The sequence below is a fragment of the Cervus elaphus genome, chromosome 29, assembly GCF_910594005.1.
Source record: "Cervus elaphus chromosome 29, mCerEla1.1, whole genome shotgun sequence".
Lineage (NCBI taxonomy): Eukaryota > Metazoa > Chordata > Mammalia > Artiodactyla > Cervidae > Cervus > Cervus elaphus.
In genome coordinates, this window is record NC_057843.1 from 40,379,364 (window position 1) to 40,404,480 (window position 25,117).

Below are 25,117 nucleotides of genomic sequence, written 5' to 3' on the forward strand. Positions count from 1 at the left end.
CTCACTATCTTGTAGAGTAGATTAAGATCTTAGTGTTGGAATGCAAAGATGTAGACATATCACATAGAACTATTCTTGGTCCTGAGACTAGAGATAAGCTTCTTTCTTGAGATTGCAGAATGGACTTACTCTGCTTCCAAAGGAAGCTAATTTACATATTGGCATGCAGGCATCCACGATACTGCTCTGAGAGCTGAAGCACAGGACAGCCTGCCAGGATGTTTAGACTACAGAATTTTAGTAATGATGCATGAAGAAGTAGGCAAGGGCCTAACAAGATAGCAGTTGATGAAAACTACACTTAGCTTCTATTTTTCTTCTGTATTTTTAATTTGTATAGCAGATATCTTTGGGAAACGTCTTTTAAAAGGTAAAAGACAATGTTAACACTGACATTCATGAACAACCTTGTTTCAGCAATTTAATGACATGGAACAAAGGGATCATAAAGCAAACTTCAGCTTGTATTCAAGGTCCCTAAATGCCATCATGACATGTAGTTCACAGCTGTCCCAGCTTAACGAGAGGTGACACCAATTGCAAAATCAGTCATTTCTCACAATAATCTTTTAATAGATGCTGATCGATTGGTATAATGGCATATGCCTGTTTTCTTGGGTAAGAGAATGTTTTCCATCCCATCTAATGCTTTAAAATTAGCATCTCTGGAGAAAAGGAACTGTAAAAGAATCCTTATCTGATCTTTGATCTGGGCTGCCTTATGAGTTACTGGGACTCATAGAACATGGCTTGTAGAATCCAAATTGAAGTTGACTAAATAGGCTAGTCGATTACACTTAGCAACTAAATATGCTAGTTGAAGTTGACTAAATATGACAGGAATTAATCTCTGAAACTGTAAGGGATTTCTTACTGTCCATGGCTTGCTTTTTGGGGGGTCAAAACTATTTGAGAATTAAAAAAAAGTCTTTTCTAAGCAATCTTCTGCCTCTATTCCTGGTCCTCCCCTCCCTTTCCCTAGCTTCCTACACCAAAAGTTTGCCTGATCTAAGATCAACCAGGTCCTTTCATTTGAAAGGAATTCCACTTTATCTTCATACTCAGGTCAATAACCTCACACACTCAGTTGTATTCCTCCTAGACCAGAAAGTATAGAATCTTTGGACTCTGGTTCAAAGCAATTCTTAGGAGTGGACTCAGAATCTTGACACATTTGTAGACGCAAAAATAACGTTGTCCTCTTTCAGTAAAATGCCCAAGTCCCAGCGAGGAGACAGGCGAGACTGTCCGGCTCTTTACTCACCGCAGTTCTTCTCATCACTGCCATCAGCGCAGTCCTCATCCCCATCACACTTCCACAGCAGCGTGATACATCGGCCATTTGTGCACTGGAACTGCGAGGCTTCACATTTGGCTTTTCTTCCTAAAAGCAGGAGGGAACACTTAGCTAAGCTGGGACACCTGGATGGGAAGTTAGAGATGCTAGTTACCTGAAACCCATGGACAGGCGTCCTCTCAGAGGGACAGGTGCAGCCTCAGAGGCTGTAACATTGTCGGGGCTGGAGCTGCATGGGCCTCGGGGCAGTGGCTGACAGTAATGAGTTCTTAGCTGAGCCCACACTGTCCACATAAAACTAGATCTCCCAGGCTCTTACAGGAGGCATAGCCATGGGATGTTCTGGCTGATGGATGTAAGCAGAAATGGTATATACAATTTCTGGGAAATATCCTCAAAGGGACAGGGGAGCCAGTCTCCTCAATTTTGTTCCTTTCTGGTTCCTGAAAACTAGGCATGGAGGCTGGAATAGTGATCTTGGGTCAATGAAGCCAGACCAAGACATAAGGCATGCAGACTGCCTACAAACTGCAGGTGGTGGGGCAGGGGTTCACCTGTGGACTCATTTCTCTCATTTGTTTAAGTCATTTTGTGTCACTCTAATCATGCAGCCAAATCCTAATCCTTTAATGGCATTTCTTGCCCACATTCTATACTGTTACTCATCAATGATATTTCTATGGTGAGCAAAGTAAAGGAGATTTAGAAGAGGTGGCAAGGATAGAGGTGAGGTTAATACATGGCTCCTTGTCTTAGAATTTGAGTCTAATTGGAAAAAGATATGTTTACAAAATAACTCCAAGATAAGATAAAAAGCATGAAGGAAGATATAGTTAAGAGGTGAAGGGAGATCATTTTTTGAAATCTAATTTTTATGTTAGAGTTGATTTACAATGTGTTAGTTTCAGATGTACAGACAAAGTGACTCAGTTATACATATATCCATTCTTTTTCAGATTATTTTCCCACATAGGTTATTACAGAATATTAAGTAGAGTTCCCTATGCTATACATTAGGTCCATGTTGATTATCTACTTTATATATAGTAGTGTATACATATTAATCCCATATTCCTAATTTATCCCTCCCCCATTTCCCCTGTGGTAACCATAAGCTTGTTTTTAAAGTCTGTGAGTCAATTCTGTAAACAAATTCATTTGTATCAGCTTTTTAGATTCCACATATAAGTGATATCATATGATATTTGTTTTATCTGACTTACTTCACTTAGTATGATAATCTTAAATTCTATCCGTGTTGCTGCAAATGGCATTATTTCCTTTCTTTTTAATAGCTGAGTAATAGTCCATTATATTGGGTTGGCCAAAAAGTTCATCTGGGTTTTTAAAATGAACTTTTTGGCCAACCCAATATACACATATCACATCTCCTTTATCCATTCCCCGTCCATGGACATTTACATTGCTTCCATGTCTTGGCTATTGTAAACAGCACTGCAATGAACACAGGGGTGCATGTAGTTTTTTGAATTATGACTTGCTCCATACATATGCCCAGGAGTGGGACTGCAGGATGATATGGTAGTTCTATTTTTAGTTTTTAAGGTACCTCCATACTGTTTTCCATAGCGGCTGTACCAACTTACATTCCCACCAACAGTGTAGGAGGGTTCCCTTTTCTGCACACCTAAATAAAGGGAAATCATTTTTTACTTAGTGATGCGAGAACAGCAAAACATGGTGAAGCCACACACCTGGATTCTATTTCTCTGAGCCTCAGTTTTCCTGTGCTCAATGGATGAATATAATTCACAGAGTGGCAAGAAAGAACATTTGGAAGTAGGGCACTTAGTTTTTTGCCGGGCATGGGACAGCTAATATTCAGGTGTTTCCTATCATTAGCAGGTTTGTCCTCCTGGAGGATATAATTTCTTTGAGATAAAAGGCAAAGATCTGGTTGCTAAATGCTGATGTACTGCAACTATTCAAGAAAACCAGCCAGTGGAGGCATACAGTTCATGTAGAATCCTTAGGGAGGCCTTCCAAGCAGAAAGCCTTGAGCCTTCCTGCACCTTTCAGCATCTGCAGCTGTGGCATGCAGGAATGAGAACAGATGCTATAGTGACAAGCACAGACTGGGACTCTTGTATTATGTACACAATGCTCTAGTTGGCCTTCCTACTATCAGCTACTCCCTGCTGTCTGGGAGTATTCTAGGCTTTGTGGCTAGTTCCCAGGAAGATTAAAAGTTGGTCCTAGTTTACCATATGGGTGTGTGATTATTTAGGTACTAAATGTGCTCATTTCAAAACTATATGTATCATTCTGCCCTCAAGAGCCTAGTTAAGCTAGGACCCAGATTCAAAGGGGTGTGACTCAATGGCACTTCCTACCTATATTTCATTTTTCACTTTTTAAAACATTTTAATTTTTTGGCCCCACCACATGGCTTGCAGGATTTTAATTTCCTGACCCAGGACTGAATCCAGACCCCAACAGTAAAAGCATTAAGTCCTGACCACTGCACCACCAGGGAATTCTGCCCAGCCCCAGTTTTTTTGGGTTTTTAAAAATTTACAATCTTAACCATTTTTTATTATTTATTCATTTGGATGTTCCCTGACCAGGGACTGAAGCCAAGTGCTGGGGGTATCTGAACCAGGGCCCACTGGCTATTGTGCTTTATCTGTACTACCTCTGAAGGTTGTGGGAGTGGTAAGAATCTACTTTGAGTACTTTATTTGAAAAGTTTAAAAAAAAAAAAAAGAACACTTTATAGTTAGAGAACAGAAATATACATACATGACAGATAAGTCAGGTTGCACTTACAATACCTTTTCAAAAGGTTATCGTTACCAAAAGCTGTTTGGTCATAATGCGAGGCAAACAACATGGAAAAGATAACCATATAATATGACTTGGACAGGACTTTAAAGTAGGCATTAGATGATGGTTTTCCACGTTGGGGTTAGGTACCTGGCAGATCTCTTTAAAAATGAGTCTTGAAGCTACAGATTTTATAGACACTCAAGTTGCTCTGAGATTAAAGATGGGCACACAATAGTCTAAGGCTGGTGTTTAGTCCACTGTCACCTTAAGGAGGCTCTCTGAATGTAACTGTAACATACAAGTAATCAACAGTAACAGATACTGGGCTAAAACCTCAGCAATGTTGCCTCAAGAGTGGCTGTTGAGTGGACTCAGGACAGACACAGGCATTTTCTTAGTGCTTATTCCAATATCTTTAGACAAAAAAGGAGCTTAATTTCTACCTTTTCTTATCTCAGATGTTTCCACTTCACCCAAGCTTCTGCCCAATGGTCGTAAAGCTGTGCTTTACCATAGCACACACGGCTTTCCATCAAGAACGGTAAATAATGGGGTTGGAGTGGAGTATGCTACTAATCAGCCATCCCTGCTTGTTTAAAAGAGGAGCAGGGTTGGGGTGGGGCTGGGTAAAGCTCTCGGACTTTATAAAAGGGTCCCTTCTTTAAAGACAGGAGAAGAAAGATGCTAAGCACCATGGCCATGCCTCAGTTTCTTGTTTCCTAAGCACTTTGTTTTGGGAGATTGCTCCTGGGCAGACAGGGTTCCCTGTGTTAGTCGATCAGTGTCCACCGCTTCGTAACCCCATGGACTGTAGCCCGCCAGGCTCCTCTGTCCATGGGATTTTCCAGGCAAGAATCCTGGAGCGGGTTGCCATTTCCTTCTCCAGGAGATCTTCCTGATCCAGAGATCGAGCCCAGGCATCCTGCATTGCAGGCAGATTCTTTACTGTTTGAGCCACAGGGCTCCCCAGCTCTGTTTAATTCCCTGCGTTGTGCAGGGTGGGGGTAGTGTGGGGGGACAGCTCAGCCACCTGGTTGCAGCACAGTGGGTTTTCTGTCCAGGTTTCCAGAAGATTCTCCCTTTACACCTGTGGTGCCGACCAGGGAAAGCTGCCGTGCAGAGCTCCAGGAGAACTGGAAGCACCAAATGAGTTAAGAAGCTTTTGGTTTGCAAAGCTTTGGGGGATTACAGGATTGTGGCCTTGTAGTCTATTTCCAGCCATGACAGTTAAGTCTCCAGTTCAGTATTATACTTCCATAAAGGGAACAGGGTGAGCTCAAAATCGTTGACACCCAAGGTCTTTTTAATGCTTAGGCTAAGCTAAAGCCAATGATGCCTCAAAAAAATAAGTTATAAGTAGAAGCGCTAGGCATTCTCTATTTCAGGGTCTACTTGCTCAGAAAGGTGAAAAGTCAGAGTAAATGGGATTTTTAGTGGGTTCGTCAAAGTCACAGGGTTCACAAGAATGCTTTTGCAGCATTGAGGTGGTTGAAGTCAGGGGAAAGGCTATGACAGCAGGGAACCAGGGTGTTCTGTCTCTGTTTCAACCAGTATTTCTTTTCAACATCGAAATTTTGTGTAAGAATTTGGAAAGGGTCCTACAGCTTTAAGAAATCAAACAGTCGGACTAGATCTGGGGCTCCTCTCAGCTCTAATACTTAGCATGAACACCCCTGCCTCTTTGGGCCAGGGGGTTGGAAGTCACTTCGACCTAGTCATCCACATGGCTGTTTACATTTGTAATGACTGAATGCCCAGAAACGCTGAAGATTTCCTTGCTTATTGTCACACGGTTGATATCAGACTCGACAAATGGGAGCCTTGCTTATTACCTAAATAGGTAACGTTGTTACCCAGATATGCTGGCATTTCATTGGCTCCAAGAACCTCAGGGGTTTTCATGTATTTAACAGGCAGCCTGCTGTTGTTGTCTAATTGTCCCTGCAAGGGTTAATATGGAAGAACAGTATGTAAGCTTTCAGAAAAAAACTGTATAGATCTTATGCCAAGCTTTCCAAATGGGCCAGAGTTCTCTGTAGGGCTCCAGGTGGCACCTTTGCAGGAGCCGTCCTAAAGAAACGCCCACAACAAAGAGATGTTTCTGTGTCAGGCTCGGACACGAACTTCACTTTGTACAGAGGGGCTGCGGCTGCCGCGCTGCTGGAACTAGCAAGGCCACATGTTCCCATCTCTCACAGGCCTCCCATGGCTGAGCACACGGGTGTTATCACCTCCTGGGATTTCTTCAGTCCATTTGTTTTGGCACTTCTGGGGCCGCCAAGGGCATTTATTTTTAGTTGAGCTCACTTCTACCACTTGCCACTTGAACGCCAATCTTTCTATTCTTAGGCTAAAACTCGTTTTAGGACAAGTAGCTTTCCAAGTCAGCAAAGAAGTTTTCCTCCAAGGGAAGAGGGTTAGTAAGAGGAACTGAGAAAGAGGGTCTGAGCTGTGTTCTGGCCTTTAAGTCAGTCTCTGAGAATCAGGAGGGATCCACTAAACACTGTGAAGTAATTAGTTTAATCCTTCTGATTCACTCAGTCCTACAGTTCAATTGTCAGTTTCCCTATTTACAGTGGATTGAGATGATCTTGAGAATCATGGATAAATAACGAATTTTTTTTGTTTGTTTTTTTACTGTTAGCCAAACACTACTCTAAGACCTAATAATACACTGTCAAAACTACCATTCCCCTTTTACACATCAGGGAAGCTGTTTGGAAAAGGGAAGGACAGTACTTGCCAAGATCACCTTGGGCAGAACTAGAATTTGAACCTGGGTAGTCTGACTCCGGACACCATGTGACTGAGCATGCATACCAACGAGCGCACCTGACCGGGACCACTTCCTTCCAGAATATTCTGCTGACTTGTGATCTGGGTAGTAGTGTCAGTTTAAATTAATCCAGAATGAGGTAGTATCACTTGTCAGGCTGACCCTATCCTAACACAGCCTTATAGTTGAGACAGAGCCCTCGCTCCCTATTTTGATTTTTAAAAAAATGCTGCCTCAGTATCTCCTACAGGTCTTTTCCCTGAGAACCACAGTGCTTGGATTTCTGGTCTAGAATGAGCAAAGGCCCTCCTGATACATTTGGGAAGTTATTCATTTTGTGGGTGGGAAAAGTCAGTGTTTCTCAAGGTCAAGTTGGTATCAGAAGCCTGCCAAGGACTTGTTAAAACACCATGTGCCCCCACACCAGAGATTCTGGTTTGGGAGGTCTAGTGTGGGGCCTGAGTTTGCATTTCTGTTGAGTTCCCAGAGGATGTTGACGCTGCTGGTTCCTGACCACACTTTGAAGCCACTGCGGGAAGGTCAGGAGGCTAAGATTCTACCATAAGCCAGAGACAACTTTGACCACTTCATTCTCAGGGCTGCACTCTACAGTACCCACCCAGAAGCCCTTAGGCACATCTCTAGGTGGACATAGGTGACAACAGTCAATCTAACAACAGACATTATGATGACATCCCCGATGTACGCCTTTATGCTATTAGGTAAAATCTACCTAGATACCATGAAGGCATGTGCAGTGAAGAGGTTCTTCTAAAAATCCATCTTCCCCTCCCCCTGTGCCCCATCTTTGATTGATCCACTGCTTACTCTAAATCAGTAGTTCAATAACAAGCCCAGATTTTCTTCTCCCCTGGAGTTTTGCCATCAAGCGCTGGGTGTGTCCAAACTCGCACCTAATCTAAACTGGTCTCCTGTTCCTCTGCCTCCAGGCTGCCACGATCTCTCTTCACATCAAAATGGTGGACCAGGCAGCCGAGGAAGGCCCAGAATGCAAGGGATGGGATCCCTGGCAGGCTTCTCATTGGCTCCAGGATTGAGTCTGGTTCCCTACCCATGTTCCCCAGCTTTCCCATCTTGCTTACCACCCCACTCAAATGTCATCCTTGAACGATATCTTCAAGTCCTTTCTTGACCAACTTGGGGGCGATTTGGCTGCTTTCTCATCATCTCCTGTGCCTGTCACATAGCTCTCACATACTGGGATGTCCTCACCTACCTGTTTCCATTTCTACAGATGGAGATCCCTCCAGGCAGGGCCTGCAAGGTGTCTTTGTATCTTGGGACCTGGTGCCTGACATCAAAAGATTCTTTAGGCACTAGTGGGTATTCCCTGACGCATCTGCTGATTTATTAGTTCACTAATGAAACTGGTCTGAACTACAGGCTTCCCCACCCCCCACAGCATTCTTTCCAGGTTTTCCGAGCTTGAAACCAAGTGTGAGCAGTTGTTTTACTAGCTAGAATATTCTGAAAGACTCTTAGGTTTCAAAGGCCACAGTTCCCTATGCCTACAAGAATACTTTCACCTCATCTTCATGATACTTTCTCATGCAGCGTCAGCAGGATGAATGTGTCAGTGTAGGCACACCAGCCTTATTTCCACACGAGCAGAGAGGTTCCAACACAGCATGCAGGGCAAGTTAGCAGCGGCACACTGTTAGAAATTTCAGGGATTTTTATCTCTGACAGATTTTAGCATTCTTTGGTAATGGTAGCAGGCATACATTGTCGTTGGAGTCCTATTACCTTTGTAGGATCATCTGCAGAGATGGAATGAAAGAGTCTAAGTTTTTGGTAGTTTCTGAGAAACTTCATAAGCTGTGACCCACGTGATGTGTGGGACCTCCAGCAATTCTCAGCTGTTACCTGCCTCTTTTATGATTAAGTCTTAACCACTGGGTCTGCTTGCTCCCATCTAGAGCTGCTATCCAGGCTGTCTTTGGATCACAGACTTCCTGGTTTGACTTCCCGACTAGACTAATGAAAGAAGAGCCCAACGTCCTGGTCATTGTGTCCCCTATGTCTGGTGCTCTATGGCATATGGTGGGCACTCAGTAAATGGAGGCCACGTGGTTTTGAGCAGGTGGACAAAGAAGGCTGGCATCAATCTACCCCCTACTTAGTGAATCTACGGATTAGTTAATAACTTAGACCTTGGGAAGGTGTCTTAAGAAAACTAAAGATGAGAGGTTGTTTATAAAACAGAAACCTTATTTACTCATGGTATCGGGGGGAAGAATTATAACATGAAGTATTTAATTTCCAAACATCTATCACCAAGGTTTTTATCATCTCCCTTGCTTGTCAAATTGCAGGCCCCACTGGATACCCCACCCCACTCCCTACCACAGTCACCTCATCGAAATATATAAAGGCAACCAGGCAGTAATGCCAACTCAGATGACCCAAGCGAGTGGCAAGGTCAACCACTCTAACCAGTGGTCCTGTCCTGCAGTTCTGCCCCCAAAGTTATCTTTTTAAATACAGGGCCATGAATACCCTTTCCCAGCTCCACCCACCCATGTAGCATTTTTAAAGTACAAAGTGGGCAAAGGCTGTCTTAGCAAAGAGTAAGCCATTTCTAGCCACATCTCTGTATTTGCTCTCTCAGCATCCAGCAGGCATTCTCTTATTAATTTAGAGTCCACAAACAGTCAACAGGCCCAAACTTTTTCAGGAAACTTCACATGAAGAGGAAAGTGTGCTAACTTTATGGGATCACCTGCCATCTCATTTATTCCCTGCAGTTCATCTAGTCTATCTAAGCATCATAAGGTATCTAATGGTATCTAATAGCATCATTGCAAGTGAAAGTGAAAAAGTTGCTTAGTCGTGTCCGATTCTTTGCGACCCCATGTCCATGGGATTCTCCAGGCAAGAATACTGGAGTGGGTTGCCATTTCCTTCTCCAGAGGATCTTCCTGACACAGGGATCGAATCCAGGTCTCCTGCACTGTAGGCAGACTCTTCACTGTCTGAGCCACCATGGGCTCAATACCATCATTAAGTGGTATTAATGATGTTTAGAATTTCTCCTGCAAACCAACAGAAGAACTTAGCAAAGAGACACCAATTTAGACTGAAATAATGCAGAGTGAAACTGAGATAATTTTCAGTTACAAAGCCAGATCTTCCCAGAACTAAGTCATTCTCTGCCCTTTCCTGTTTGTTTCGTGACTAAGTCATGTCTGACTCTTTGCAACCCGACGGACTGTAGCCTGCCAGGCTCTTCTGTCCATGGGATTTCCCAGACAAGAATACTGGAGTGGGTTGCTGTTTCCTTCTCCAGGGGTTCTCTGCCTTTAAGTCCTATGAAAAGCTATTAATTTCCAGATTTCCGAGCCAGACAACTCTTTAGATGGGCCACACAACTGCCCTGGACCACTTACTTCTGCTCATCAGGTACATCCCGTCCATCACTTCTGCCCAACATATTCTTGAACTCTTTGTCATGAAAGCAGTCTCTGTGCTGTGACCTAAGCACAGACAGGAACAAACTAAGCAGTTCAGAGTCTAACCACTTGGACAGCAGCTGTATTAGCCCATGCTGAGAAATGCTTCTAAGGCAGAAAGTTTGATCATAAACTTATGGTCCTTATCATAGTCCTTTAAGGGATTTAATTTTGCACAGACTAGTATGTGAAGGTGGTTTTCCAAAGAAAGGTCAGTATCCAAAGTAAATTTAATTATGACTTGAAATTGTACAGGTGACTGCCTAAATTTGAATATTATTCCCTCTACTGAGAGGGACAACTTTATTCACATTCTGTAAGCACTAGAAAATGGTCTAAATAGTTAATCTCCATTATTTCTAGGCTGTGCCCCACGTCTTCTGGTGTCTAGATCAAAACCTGAAGCCATACAGCTGGAGGGCTATGTGCTCCCTTAATCTTCTGGCCGTGTTCTGCTCTAAGAGTTCTTGCTCTTGATCAGTTTGACACTCCTCCTGGAACAGAAGGGGCTTGTGACTATTTTTCACCTCTTCTAGAATTGCAACAAAATTACTCAAGTGAAATGGAGTTTATGGTTATCCGATTTTTAAAAAGGCAGAAGCACTTCCTTTGAGCATGTAGGTGGTTATAATTAAAATATGCAGGATGCTTATACTGATGTCCTGATATCTGGCAGCTCTATTGAACTTGGCCTTTTATATAAATGCTTTAGGAACCTAGGGACTCAAACAGTTTGAGTAAAGAATCAAAATGACTTAGGGCAGGTAGGCAGGTACATAGCTAAATGTCACGTGAAGTGGGCAGTAGGGCGATCTGGGGAACAGTGCCGCTCCAGACCACTGGTGGCTGTCACTGCCAAGGAAAGCTTGACTGGTGACACTCCTTGAAAGAGTCCCTGCTCACATGCTTACTCTGATCTAGATGAGGACTGTGGTCATTGTCACGTCTTCTCTTGGTGCTATCTGGGTAAGTCAGATTTATTTTTCCCCAGCCCTCTGCTCTCCTATCCCTTCAGGTACTGCCAATTTCACCAACCCACTCCCCACAACGGAAGTTCTGCCTACTCTTTTGTTGGTAGCTATCCTTATCTGAATAGCTCTCACAAAACCTTGGTTCTTCTAGGCCCTGGCTTTAATGAATATATGGTACTCCAGACCCTAATCTTGATTATCTAAGCTGGAGGAAAATGCCCTACAGTTCCCAGGGTTGGTTGGTTGGTTGGTTTTTCCCCCATATCAGGTATACTCTATTATTTAGCCTAACTAAAGTTTTTTTTGCCAAAGTCTTTGAGCACTCCTGCCCTGTCCTAGAGTATTTTAGACCAGCATCATGAGTCTGTTTGGGGCAGATTGTAGAAGACCAGGGTCAAAAAGTCAGGCCACATGCCTTGGGGCTTTGAACTTCAGACAGGAGCCAGTCTGGGTTAGTTCAGGTCAATATCTACCTCAGCCAACCCCAAATTTCCTCCAGTTCAGAAAAGATGTGTCTCCTTTCCTTTGGAGAATTTAAGTTTTGCATGGGCTTCTATTCTCCACTGTTCATGGCTTGTCACGTTATTTCACATGTGACTTAGAGGAGCAAAAGGGATGCTTACCTACCTGATACAAGGTGGCTATAAGGCTTCAACTAACTAACTTTGACAATTTAGGTGAATTCCTAGCATTCTTTAGGATAAACTCCAATGAAAAGTTATTATATATTAAAAGTATATGAACAGAACACACAGCAAAAATGAATCATCTCTCCCACCTCCCTGGAGCACCATCAGTAGATTCTGGTGTATCTTAATCTTTCAAATGATATGAAAGGTGTAATGCAAGTCATGGCACTACTCTGAGAAATCGTTTAGCAAGTTAGTATTGCTCATCCATTAATGATTAATGTTAGAGTCTGAAAACTTTCAAAAGCAGGGCTTTCCCAAGCTCTGTCTGGTTACACATCAGAGGCCATCTTCACTGCACACACGCCTTTTTCAAGGAGTCCAGGCAAGGGAAAGAGTTTGAGAGGGCAGTCCATTGGAGCCTGTCCATTTTTCACGTTCCCTTAAAGATAACATTTCTCAAGCTGCTAAATTACCAGCCCGTGGAGTCACGTGACCAACCTAACCGTGATCAGGCTGCCAGCCAATCGCAGAGTGCAGAAAAGCCCGTCCCAGCTTCTCACGCTCGGGACAGTCAGAACCTAAGGGCAGGGGGGCCTTTGGAGGCTCAACCTCCCCCCGCCCCAAGTACTGCTTGAGGGGCTGCTTGACCACACACTTTAAAGTTAGCTCTCACTTTAGGAGACTCGTGACTGCAGGCTGGCAGGCCTCCCAAGCCACCGGGCGACAGGAGCTAGGGACTCTGGAGTGGGTACTTAGGGCGCGGGCCGTTTTCCGTCCCAACTCCCCAAAGCTGGCGAGCCAGCCCCTTGGTATCAGGTCGAGATTGCTTCGGGGACCCGCCAGGATTTTCACCGAATCCTCTAAGAAGGGCTTCCCGTCGCCTGCCTGGGAAAGTTGCGCGGCCCCAAGTGTGAGCGTGGTTGAGGACAGGGCTCCAGGCCCAGTGCGGTAGACCCTGGGGACCCGAGAGCAGTACCCCCACCCCCTGCAAACCACAGTCGTACACCAGCTCTCCCAGATCCCGCGCTACTCCCTCTGATCTATTGTTTAGAATGAGGACTAATTACAGTCGCCAGATTAGGGCTCGATTCCTCTCGAGGAAATCTCACCGGGAACGAGGCTCAGCAAACTAACCTGATTAAGTCTCCGTTCCACTCCCCTCCCCCGTTCAGCTCTCCTGGAGACCCTAGAGGTTTATGATCGCGGCCCAAAGAGTGGAAAGGGGAAGAGGGGGAAACATCTAGAGGGGAGTCCTATTTCAAGCCTCACTCGTCCTCTAACCCTCACTCCAGAGGCGGCCCGGTGCCCGGGGAGTCGCAGTCCGGGTGCGCAAGCTGTGCACTTCTCGCCGCTCGCCGGAGACACTCGGCCGCAGCCCACCGAACGTACGCCCCCTCACCGCCGCTGGGGACTCCAGCGCGGGTCGGCACGCGGCGCCCCGCGTCCCCAAAAGCGCCCTCCCTCATCCGCCGCCCACTCCCAACCTCCCTGGAAGTCAGAGGAGCATGCCCGGGGCTGCAGCGCCCGTCTCGGCCCACCCGGCCCTCTGCCTCCTTCCTAACACTCCGCCTGGCAGAGGAGATACAACCATTGTTCAAAGGCTTAGAAGCCCACATCACCCATCTCCGGCCCAGCGGAGTGAAAAACGAGACGGCAGAGGCCTGAGCAGAAGAAGCGGAAGGGAATGAAGACTAGTTCGGGAGAGGCGTTAGGACACCCCAAACCCCACTGTCCGCCCCCCCCCCCCCCCACAAAGAGCCGCGGTGCTGACAGCTCAGAGGCGCCACCAGGGTGGGGAGGGAGAGCAGGCGACGAGAGCGGAGAGGCGCCTCCTAGGAGCGGGGTGGGGGGAGGTGGGCCAAAGGAGACCCGCGCCTTGGGGCCCCCTGGCGCCCCGGCTGGGTCCCGGCAGCCCGCGGAGGGGCGCGTCCTCACTCACCGGCTCCGGTGGCGCCGCTCTCCCGGGGCGCCCAGCACAGCGCGAGCAGCAGCCAGAGCGCCCAGCGCGCGGACGTGCCCATGGTGCCCGCCTGGATGGTGCTGCCGCCGCCGCTCGCTCCGCACAACAAGTTACCAGCCCTTCGGAAAGGAGGAAGGAGGTGGGGGCGGGGAGGGAGGAGGGGAAGGGGGAGGAGGGGAAGGAGTTCGAAAGGGGGGGAAGGGGGCAGGGAAGAAGAGGGCACCCCCTCCCCTACAACTTGCACGATCTCCGACCCCCCCCCCCCCCCACCAGCCAACCCACCCGCCTACCCACCTCCCCGGGCTGCAGCAGCAGTCGAGCCGAGCCCGCGGGCAGAAAATAATGCAGGCGCTGCAGAGGAGCGGAGGGAAGAGGAGGGGAGAAAGGCAGAGGGGGTGGGGAGCCGAGAGCGGAGAAGACCGAAGAGAGAGGAGCCGGCCGCGGAGAACCCACACTGGCGGCGGCTGGAGCGCGGGGTGAGGAGCGAGGAGGGGGCAGGAGGGGGAGTGGTCAGCGGGGCGGGCGCGGCGGCTTCAGCCCTCCTCCCCCTCGACGCGCTCCTCTTATAAGCTCCCGGCCGGCAGGTGCCTGCGCCGGGGGTGTGTGTGAGTTTGCGTGCGGGTGTGAGCGTAAGTGGCCGTGGCCGTGGCCGCCGCTGCTGCCACCCGGACTGCTCCCGGAGCCGGCTGCTCCGCGCGTCCGCCGGGAGCTCACGGGGGCCCGGGGCGTCCTCTGGTTGGCTCGCGCGCCGCCCTCGCCTCCAATCCCCGGTGCCTGCCCTAATTTCCTGATCCAGGGAACCTGCCGCCGCAGCAGCGGTGCGCTCCCTACAGTCGTTACTGTACCTTCCCGGCAGCCGCCAACAGTAAAGGCAGCAGCAGCAGTTAGCACTGATGCAACTACTGAGGCTGTTGCCACCGCCTTCCCACCAACGGGGCTTACAGCCCGGGGAGGGGGACTTGCAGCTTCCAGGGGCAACAAGCATCTCTCTATACCACCCTCTCCTGCACCCCAAAGAGAGGCTGGTACTAGGAGGCTGGTAGGTAGCTTCTTCCGTGGGTCTCCTCTCCGTTTCAAAGTGATGAAGAGGAGTGGATCTAAACGTTTGGGGTACTCTGATGTGGGGTTGGGGCTGCCTGTCTCAGTTGAACGCTGAGATGCCATTTTTGCTTGAGAAAAAAAATTCAGTGTGTCTTTAAGTGGGAGCGTGTGTGTAAGGAGAGTGCTCGTGGTTGTGGTTTGTCCTCTGTAATAGAGTGGGACTAAAATAACCCAGCCTGGGATGAGGAGCAGAGCTGAACGCTAGTGCCACTCTCCATTCTCTCATCAACGATTATAGTTAATTGCTAATTGCACAAATGATAGTTGGAGGGCCTGTAATTAAAAGCTTAACCTTTTCTTGTTTGGGGGAGGGGAAACCCGTAGGTTTATTCCTCTTGATATAGTTTGCAACATTCAATTACAAGGCTTACGGAAAGAAAAAAGGAAGCAAAGGCAAGACTTCTGTAAAGGATTGAATCCTGTTTTGTGTCTGGCAATACTGGCTTTTTGTGTGTACTTTGGTTTTCTTGCTCAATTTCCCCTGCTTGTCCCTATCTAACCAGACTGGGAGGACACATGGAGCTATTTCACCTTCTTAAATAAAGGGTATATATGCATGTGTGTGTGTGTGTGTGTGTGTGTGTATGTGTATACATATATATATATATGTATATATATATAGAAATTTATTTTTGACTGTGCTGGGTCTTTTTTGCTGCACAGTGGTTTTTTCTCTAGTTGTGGTCATGGGCTTCTCATCTCGGTACCTTCTGTTGTGGAGCATGGACTCTAGGGCACGCAGGCATCAGTAGTTGTGGCACACCAGGTTAGTTGTCTCCCCCATCCATGTGGAATCTTCCCAGACCAGGGATTCAACTGGTGTTTTCTGCATTGGCAGGCGGATTCTTTACCTTTGGACCACCAGGGAAGCCCTGAGTTAATATATATTTTTAAAAGTTTTGATCTCCGGTGACTCAAGCTCTGCCCATTTCGATAGGACCAGCTCTGACTATTCTGTTGATGATATGAGAAGTAGAGGGGTCCTGCCTAGCTGCATTCCTCTTGTCTTAGTGCTCCAAGGCATTTGTCAAGGCTAACCATTAGATGGGATGTTTATGAGAAACTTACTGTATCCAGGGGATGGAGAGGACAATTCCAGGTCAGAGTACACTTTGCTGGGACCAGAGGATACCCAGATTGTGACTGGTCAACATGAAGGGGCTTAACTCTATGTATTGGAATAGACGTACACTACAGTTCATTTTGAACTCTATTTTGCTCATCCTTGGTTATACATTTGATACCCACTGCAGCAGCCACACTTGTGTTGCCTGTGAAATTGAGCTGAACTCTGCTTTATGCCATTAGTAGTAAAGATGCATGCAAGGCATTAAGGGATGATGGTAAAAGAGGTGTGTGGCCATTTCAATAATCTCAGGGTTCTGAAAGACCATGTGATAGTGAGCTATGTCACTGACAGGAGAAGAAAGGTGGCGGAGGGGATGCGTGGAAGAAATATGAAAAGGTACAACATTAATATAGTTATGCGGCTTTTAGTATTTTATTAATACTCAGAGCTAAATATATATACTATAAGATGAACACTGATATGGTATAATAAGGTTTACCTTTGACAAACACATTATACTTTCTATATCTCCAAAGGATATAAACAAACTGTTGGTGAATTTAGCTGCGGCTCTATATGCAATCCTGCAGCTCTCTTGTTGAACCCAAAGGAAGCATAACTTTCACTGGCTGTGTCACTTGGGCAAGTCTCAGTACCTCACTGTGCCTGCCTTCTGACCTACAAACAGAACACAAAACCAGCTCACATAGTCAGAGTGCCCTGTGGCCTCGAGGGCCAGCTCTCTGCAAAGTGCTGATTAATGGAAGGATAGGTTGTCAGGAAGAGTGAATTTGATGAACTTAGAAAGTAACCAAATAACCAGAGATGAATTTATCATGAGTGGAGACAGGTGTAGTTTAGCTAGATAGGCTCAGGGAGGTTGATGCTGCTGGATTCAGAGCCTTCAGGTAAATGCACAGGCAACCCCATTCCCACAATCCACCACGTTCATTCATTTGTTGAAGCAACAAATGCTGAAGCAACATACAGTGAGCATCCCTGGGTAGCAGGTACTGTGCTAGGCAGTGGGTATGCAGAGATGCTTCTTGGGTGAAGCTCAGGATCTGGTGGGGAGGCAAAGAAACTGCCATGATTGTAATACCCTGTGCATAGCACATGCTTAGGCTTCAAGGTGTTGTAAGGTTAAAAAGAAAGAGTAGCTAATATGACTGGTGTAGAAGGGAATCAGAAAAGGCTTTCCAGAGCACTTGTCTCTGAGCTGAAATCATATTTTTACCAAACAATTCCAGTTCTCTTTACTGCTGGTCACATGATAAGATTGCACTTTCTGGCTTCCATAGAGTTAGGTGGGGCTGAAAGACCAATTTTGGCCAGTTATTTGTGAGCAGAAGTTCTAAGGTGCCACTTCTGGCCTGGAGCATTTAATGGGACTTGCATGAAACCTTCTCTTTTAATCTGCATGCTGACCAGAAGTGCTCAAGAAGTGGCTGCTCCATGAGCCTGGCCTCTGAATGACTAGGTTGAGTAGCTCTCTGCTGTCTGCATGTCGCTGGCCATGGTCACATAGAGTAGAGGTCAGTAAATGGCCAGTGACCTGTTTTTGGATGACCTTTGAATGAGAATGGATTTTGCATTTTAAAAAAGAGTTATACAAAAAAATGTAGAAGAAAATGCAACAGAGACTGTACGTTGCTCACAAAGTGTTAAATGTTTACCATCTGAGTCTTTTGAGAAAAAACTGGCTACCTCCTGACACTGAGTGAGAAGTAAACCTTTGTTGTCTTTATTTAGTGAGCTTTTCTTACCTCAGCATGGCCTCTTGTTAGCTTGAGTGATATTCTGGGTGAAGGAAGACCCTGGTGCATGGAGGGGACAAAGGCAAAGGGCATCAAGTGCTGAAGGAAATTCAAGGGCTTCTGAATAGTTGCATGTTGGGGTTCCAGTCGGCTAATAGCGGGAAGTAGGGCTAAGGAAGAAAGGCAGGGACTGGATTTTGAAAATGTGTATGTAATGCCAACACTTTTTTTTTTTTGCATTAAAAATATCTTTTTATTTTTAAAACTGTATTTGTTTGGGCTGTACCAAGTCTTAGTTGTGGTGTGTGGAATCTTTAGTATGTGGCATGTAGGATCTAGTTCCCTGACCAGGGATTGAACCCAGATCCCTACATCGGGAGCACAGAATCTTAACCAGTGCACCACCAGGGTAGTTCCCCCCAAATCTTTTTTTTTTTTTTTTCTTTTCAATTAAAGTGTAGTTGATTTTGGAGAAGGAAATGGCTGCCCACTCCAGTATTCTTGCCTAGGAAATCCCATGGAGTGTGGTGGGCTACAGTCCATGGGGTCACAAAGAGCTGGATGTGACTTGGTGACCTAGCACACACACATAGTTGATTTACAATGCTGTTTTAGTTTTATGTGTATAGCAAAGTGACTCAGTTATACATATATATGAGAATACATGTATATTCTTTCCCAGATTCTTTTCCATTTTAAATTGTTATATTAATTAAATATAGTTCTCTGTGCTGTATTGTATGTCCTTGCGCATCTATTTTTTTATTTAGCAGTGCATATCTATTCATTCCATACTCCTGATTTATTTATGCCCTGCCCAACCCCTTTCATGCCAACATTTTTGACTTGACCCTGTAGGCCATGATGAGGACTTGCAATGGATTTTCTTTTTTCCCCCATTTAAAAAAAAAAAAATTCTTTAAGTTATACAGTTTACTGTGGAGCACTTATAAAATATAGAGAAAAACTACTTTTAAAATATACTTTCAGTACCCAGAGATGCTGTTAACATGTCTATTTCTTTCCTTTTAAAAACATTTTTAGTTATATCCTCAGGTCACGGGGTTGTATTGACATTATTATAATTGGTTCAGTTATGCCTGTTTTTACTTGTTGATTTACTTTTGCAAAACCAAAGCCCAGTATTTGTGAGCCCAGTACTGCCTCCAAGAAATAGAATATTGACAGTAACAGACATCTATCCAGGCATGTCCCCACCTCATAAGCCTTCTCCCTGGAGGGAAACCACTATCGTGATAGATTGTGATGAGATTCTAGACATTCAGTGTGTTCATTCAGAAAGTTCACTCTGGTGTGAAGTGGTCTGTTGAGTGACTCCTTTGGGAAGCAGGGTACAATAAGACTAGAGGAAGAACAATTAGAGGCCCTGGTAGTAAGGGAAGACACCGAGAAAAAACAAGAAGAAGCCATTACTTGCAGTCAGAAATACTTGCATAATTCTTTCATGCGATTTTTCTCCCCAGTTCTCTGGATGTAGCTTTTAGAACAGTATTTTCCAGCCACGGTCAATCCATAAGAATCCCTGGCAATGTGTGTTAAATGTGTAGATTCTCAGGCCCCTCTCTCAGAGACCCTGACTCCATAGATCCAGTGTGGAGCCCAAGAAGCTGTATGTGTAACCTTGCTCCAGGCGACTCTTAGGATCAGCAATGATTAAGAAACCTTCCTAAAGAGTGTCTTCTTCAATGCAAGTCTTAACTGCCAAATAGTTTTACCTCTCTCACACCTGTGTGTATAGATTTGTCCAATTTTCCCATGGAGAGTGGGTTAAGGCCCACAGGCAATGGGAGGGTTAGTGTTGGGTTTTTCTTTTACTTCAAACCCTGGAAACTAACAAATACAGGAGTCATCTTCAAGCCCTCTTGCTAGACTGAAGCTCTGATTACTGTGTTTTCTACCTCAGAGCCTCACCATAGGAAGTAAGAAGTGAAATGAACTGTCACTCCTGGAGCATTCTCCATCTAAAGTATCTTGATGATAACTTTGCAGACCTCCACCTCACCATTTTCTAACGGTGTGGAGGCCAGTGAATTAAATGGGACTTATCCTTCTCTAGGCTTCCAGGTAGGATCTGCTGGTTTTAAACCAGTGGCTTATAAATTTTAGCTTTCATGAGAGTCACCGGAGGACTGGTTAAAACACGAATTGCTAGGCTCCATCCCAGAATTTGTGATTCAGCCTGTCTGGGGTGGAACCAGAGCATTAGCCTTTCTAATAAGTTCCCCAGTAATAGGTCACTGGTCAGAACCATCACTCTAAATCCATCAGCATAACTGCCTTCTTCAGATACTGTTATCAATTCAAGGCCCTGAAGGAGTCAGCCTTTTGGCCACTCTGATTGGATGCTTCAGCCCTAAGCACATTACTCCAGGCAATCCAGTTATAATGAAGCTCAGGATTTTTGCTTGATTAGAGAGGCACTCTTTTTTTTTGTTTTTTCTTTTTACCAACTTATTTTCTTAAACTTTTCCCCAGTATTGTTATTTCTGTTATTTTTAACTTTTATTTTATATTGCAACATAGTTGATTAACAATGTTGTGTTAGATTCAGGTATATAGCAAAGTGATTCAGTTTTTCATGTACATGTATCTATTCTTTTTCAAATTCTTTTACCATTTAGGTTATTACAGAATATTAAGCAGAGTTCCCTGTGCTGTACAGTAGGTGTTTGTTGGTTATGTATTCTAAATGTAGCAATGTGTACATGTCAATCCCAACTCCCAATCTATCCATCCCCCTCACCCTTCTGTCTAGTAACCACAAGTTCATTCTCTAAGTCTGTGAGTCTGTTTCTGTCTTGTAAATAAGTTAATTTGTATCATTTTTTAAAGATTATTCATGTAAGTGATATCATCTGATATTTGTCTTTTTCTATCTACTTACTTCACTTAGTACGATGATCTCTAGGTCTGTTCCTGTTGCTGCAAATGGAATTATTTCATTCTTTTTAATGGCTGGGTAATATTCCATTGGATATACATATACCACATTTTCTTCATCCATTTATTTGTTGAGGCACATTTAAGTTGCTTCCATGTCTCAGCTATTGTAAATAGTGCTGTAATGAACACTAGGGTGCATGTAATCTTTTTCAAACATATGCCCAGGAAGTAGGATTGCTGGGCCATATGGTAGCGCTGCTGCTGCTGCTGCTAAGTCACTTCAGTCGTGTCCGACTCTGTGTGACCCCATAGATGGCAGCCCACCAGGCTCCTCTGTCCCTGGGATTCTCCAGGCAAGAACACTGGAGTGGGTTGCCATTTCCTTCTCATGGTAGCTCTATTGTTAGTTTTTTAAGGATCCTCTATACTGTTCCATATTGGGTGTACCAATTTACATTCCCACCAACAGTATAGGAGGGTTCCCTTTTCTCCACACTCTCTCCAGCACTTATTGTTTGTAGAGTTTTTGATGATGGTCGTTCTAACTGGTGTGCAGAGATATTTCATTGTAGTTTTGATTTGCACTCATGATTAGCGATATTGAGAATCTTTTCATGTGCCTCTTGGCCACCTGTATGTATTCTTTGGAGAAATGTGTTTGTAGGCCTTCTGCCCATTTTTTGATTGGGTTATTTGGTTTTTTTTTTTTTTTGACACAGCCACATGAAATGTTTGTAAATTTAGGGTACTAATCCCTTGTTGATTGCATCTTTGCAAATATTTTCTCCCATTCTGTGGGTTGTCTTTTCATTTTGTTTATGGTTTCCTTTGCTGTACAAAAGCTTTTGTGTGTAATTAAGTCCCATTTGTTTATTTTTGTTTCTATTTCCATTACTCTAGAGATGGCTCAAAAAAAATATTGCTATTATTTATGTCAGCATGTCCTGCCTATGTTTTCCTCTAAGAGTTTTATAATATTTGACCTAACATTAATGTCTTTAACCCATTTTGTGTTTATTTTTATGTATGGTGTTAAAGAATTTTTAATCTCATTTTTTACATGTAGCTCTCTAGTTTTTCCAGCACCATATATTGAAGAAACTGTCTTTTCTCCACTGTATAGTTTTGCCTCATTGTTGTAGATAAATTGACCATAGGTGTGTGAGTTTATTTCTGGAGTTTCTATCCTACTCCATTGATCTATATGTCTGTTTTTGTGTCAGTACCTTACTGTTTTGATAACTGTAACTTTATAGCATAGTCTGAAGTCAGCGAACCTGATTCCTCTACCTCCATTTTTCTTTCTTAAGACTGCTTTGGATATTTGAGCTCTTTTGTGTTTTTCATACAAATTTTAAGATTTTTTTGGTTCTAGATCTGTAAAAATGCCATTGGTAATTTGATAGGGGTTGCATTTAATCTGCGGATTGCCTTGGGTAGTATAGTCATTTTGACAGTATTGATTCTTTCAGTCAAGAAATGGTATATCTTTCCATCTGTTTGTGTCATCTTTGATTTCTTTCATAACCATCTTATTGTTTTCAGAGTACTGATCTTTTGCTTCCTTAGGTAGGTTTATTCATAGATATTCTATTCTTTTTGATGCAATGGTAAATGGGTTTTTCCTTAATTTCTCTTTCTGATACCTAATTTTTAGTGTATAGAAATGTGACAGATTTCTGTGTACTAATTTTGTATTCTGCAACTTCACCAAATTCACTGATGAGCTTCAGTAGGTTTCTAGAAGCATCTTTAAGTTTTGATGTGAGAGTTGGACCATAGAGAAGGCTGAATGCCAAAGAATTGATGCTTTAAAATTGTGGTGCTGAAGAAGACATTTGAGAGTCCCTTGGAGAGCAAGGAGATCAATCCAGTCAATCCTAAAGGAAATCAACCCTAAGTACTCTTTGGAAGGATTGATGCTAAAGTTGAAGCTCCAATACTTTGGCCATCTGATGTAAACAGCTGACTCATTGGAAGAGACCTTGATACTGGGAAAGACTGAAGGCAAAAGGAGAAGGGGGCAGTAGAGGATGAGATAGTTAAATGGCATCACTGACTCAGTGGACATGAATTTGAGCTACTCTGGGGATAGTGAAGTCCAGGGAAGCCTGGCATGCTCAGTCCATGGCGTTGCCAAAAGTTGGTCATGACTTAGCAACTAAACAACAAGAGCAGCAGCAATATATAGTATTGTGTCATCTGCAAACAGTGATAGTTTTCTTCTTCTTTTCCAATTTGGATACCTTTTATTTCTTTTTCTTATCTGATTGCTGAGGCTAGGGCTTCCAAAACTATGTTGAATAAAAGTGGCAAGAGTGGACATCCTTGTCTTGTTCCTGATCTTAGAGGAAATGCTTTCAACTTTTCACCATTGACTATGATGTTAGCTGTAGGTTCGTCATGTATTGTTTTTGTTAAGGTATGGTAAGGTGTATGTTTCCTCTATAGAAAGGCACTCTTTTATAAGCAATGGACATTAAACCAGAACTTCTGTAGCCATTGTGCCACTGTGAAGAAGCCAATTTGAAGAACAACTGGCTCATGGAGAAGAGGAAGCTGAGAGCATCAGGGGAAGAGCACCCGAACTGGAGCTGGAGCCCAGGTGTGATTCTCTTGAAAGCTTTCATTCTGTAGGACTTTCCCTTACCTTAACCCATAAATTCCCTTTGTTGCCTAAGCCAATTTGGATTGAGTTTTCTGTCGTTAACAAGTAACTAGCTGATGCAGGTGCCCTCTTGAAGGAAGGAGCGTGCATATGGTGTATATACTGGGCAAAACTCTGCCTGTGGACATATTTCCAGTGGAAATAACATATTCACCTGTCTTGATGGGGTTTTGGGATAGGAATGCAGGTATCAGTAAGGACTAACCTTAAACAACTGCTCTCTTGGACATCCTGACCAAGTTGCCTCCCACCCCACCTCAGCCTGAAATAAAGCACTTGATGTCAGCTAATTACAAATGAATCTCTATTGAGGGTTACAATCTCATAAGAACAATTTCTTTTTATTTTACATTCCAAAGTCAATGGCTTTTGCAGATAGTTTTTGAAGAATTTTGGAAAGTAAAAATGTGGCCAAATATGGTTAAAAACAGTTGTGGTTTGAGAGAAATTCCAAAATGGGTTGAGTATGACGATAGACCAGTGGTTCTCACTTGGGAACAGTTTTGCCCCCACTGAACATTTTTAAGTTGTTCTGCCTCAAGGAGAGGTGCTACTGTAGTGGTTTATGGGGCTGAGCCCAGGGCTGCTGCTGCTCACCATACAGTGTGCAGGTTAGCCCTCACAATGAAGAATTATCTGGTCCAAAATGTCAGTGGTGCCACAGTTGAGACAGCCTGGGCTAGACTTAGGTGCAGTCAGATGATTCTGAAATGTATGAGATTTTTTTTTGCCTCGAGCAGGGTAGGAGAACATTATTTGGAACTTGGACAACCTATAATAAAGATGTTCTCTCTTTGAACAACAAAAACAAAACTGGGTTTTGTCCAGTCGATAACAACAGTGAACGCAGTATCAGAGGGCACTGTGTAGATTTACAGACCTAGGAGAAAACAAACAACAGTAGATTGCATTCAAATTGAGATAGATCAATTCAGGCCATCCACATTCTGGCTGCATTCTGAACTCATAGGTGCCCTTTACTTTGCAAAGTTTTTATTTTGCTTGTTTCTTCATTTCAGGAAAGATATGCTTGACCATTTCTTCTGTGACAATTAATTCCTGTGATCTTGGTCGCAGATTTGATTGTTTTCATTTGTCATCAGTGCAATTTACAAGAGGTTTTAGAATGTATGGTTGTAGTTTAACGCTCTTAGAGTTGGAGTGATTTGGAAAACAAGGGCTATGTGGTCCCTATTGTGCTAGTTAAGTAGAGATGCTTATTAGAACATAAGAATTTTAACCTGCAAGTTATAACTAATTAGTCAGTGAGTTGTAAAGTATGTACCATTTCACCATGATTAATTCCATTTTCAAACTTTTAGGGGTTTTGTGGAAGTGGATAGTTGATATCTCTGATGTTTTTTACTTGGCTATGTGTGTAGTTTAAATTTGTATTATATTGCTGCTTGCATTTCTTGAAGGACTGAGTTTCTAAATGGGTATGCAACCTGGCTCTTTGAGAAGGTTTTGTCCTTGTGTCTCTAAATCATTTTAGAAAGAAGTTTGTGAGGAGTTTGAATGCTGATGGCTGTATCTGGAGTATGGAGGGAATCCTTGGTTTTCAAGTCACTTTTAGGGTTCTATGGTGGTTTGGAGGAGGTACAAGTAATTCTGAATTCTTGAAGGATGGGGTAGCTTAAGGTGGGAGTAGATACCAGAGGGATAGCCAAGTACAATTGAGGAAGGTATTTGTGTATCATTTGAATTTGTATCCCATAA

At 44.1% G+C, this 25,117-nt stretch overlaps 1 protein-coding gene and 1 long non-coding RNA gene across 2 annotated transcripts in view; one reads left to right on the forward strand and one right to left on the reverse strand.

Moving 5' to 3' along the window:
- The window catches only part of VLDLR (very low density lipoprotein receptor), a 30,983-nt gene extending 16,976 nt beyond the window's left edge, over positions 1-14,007 (reverse strand). The window contains exons 1-2 of the mRNA XM_043890958.1: positions 13,879-14,007; positions 1,265-1,384 (exon numbers count right to left, since the gene is read on the reverse strand). Of these exons, the coding sequence (XP_043746893.1) occupies positions 1,265-1,384; positions 13,879-13,960 (202 nt within the window). The 5' untranslated portion in view covers positions 13,961-14,007. The remainder of the gene's footprint in view (positions 1-1,264; positions 1,385-13,878) is intronic.
- Positions 13,911-25,117, forward strand: part of LOC122685924 — a 91,063-nt gene continuing 79,856 nt past the window's right edge. Inside the window, exon 1 of the long non-coding RNA XR_006338573.1 lies at positions 13,911-14,038. This is a non-coding gene — a long non-coding RNA (uncharacterized LOC122685924). The remainder of the gene's footprint in view (positions 14,039-25,117) is intronic.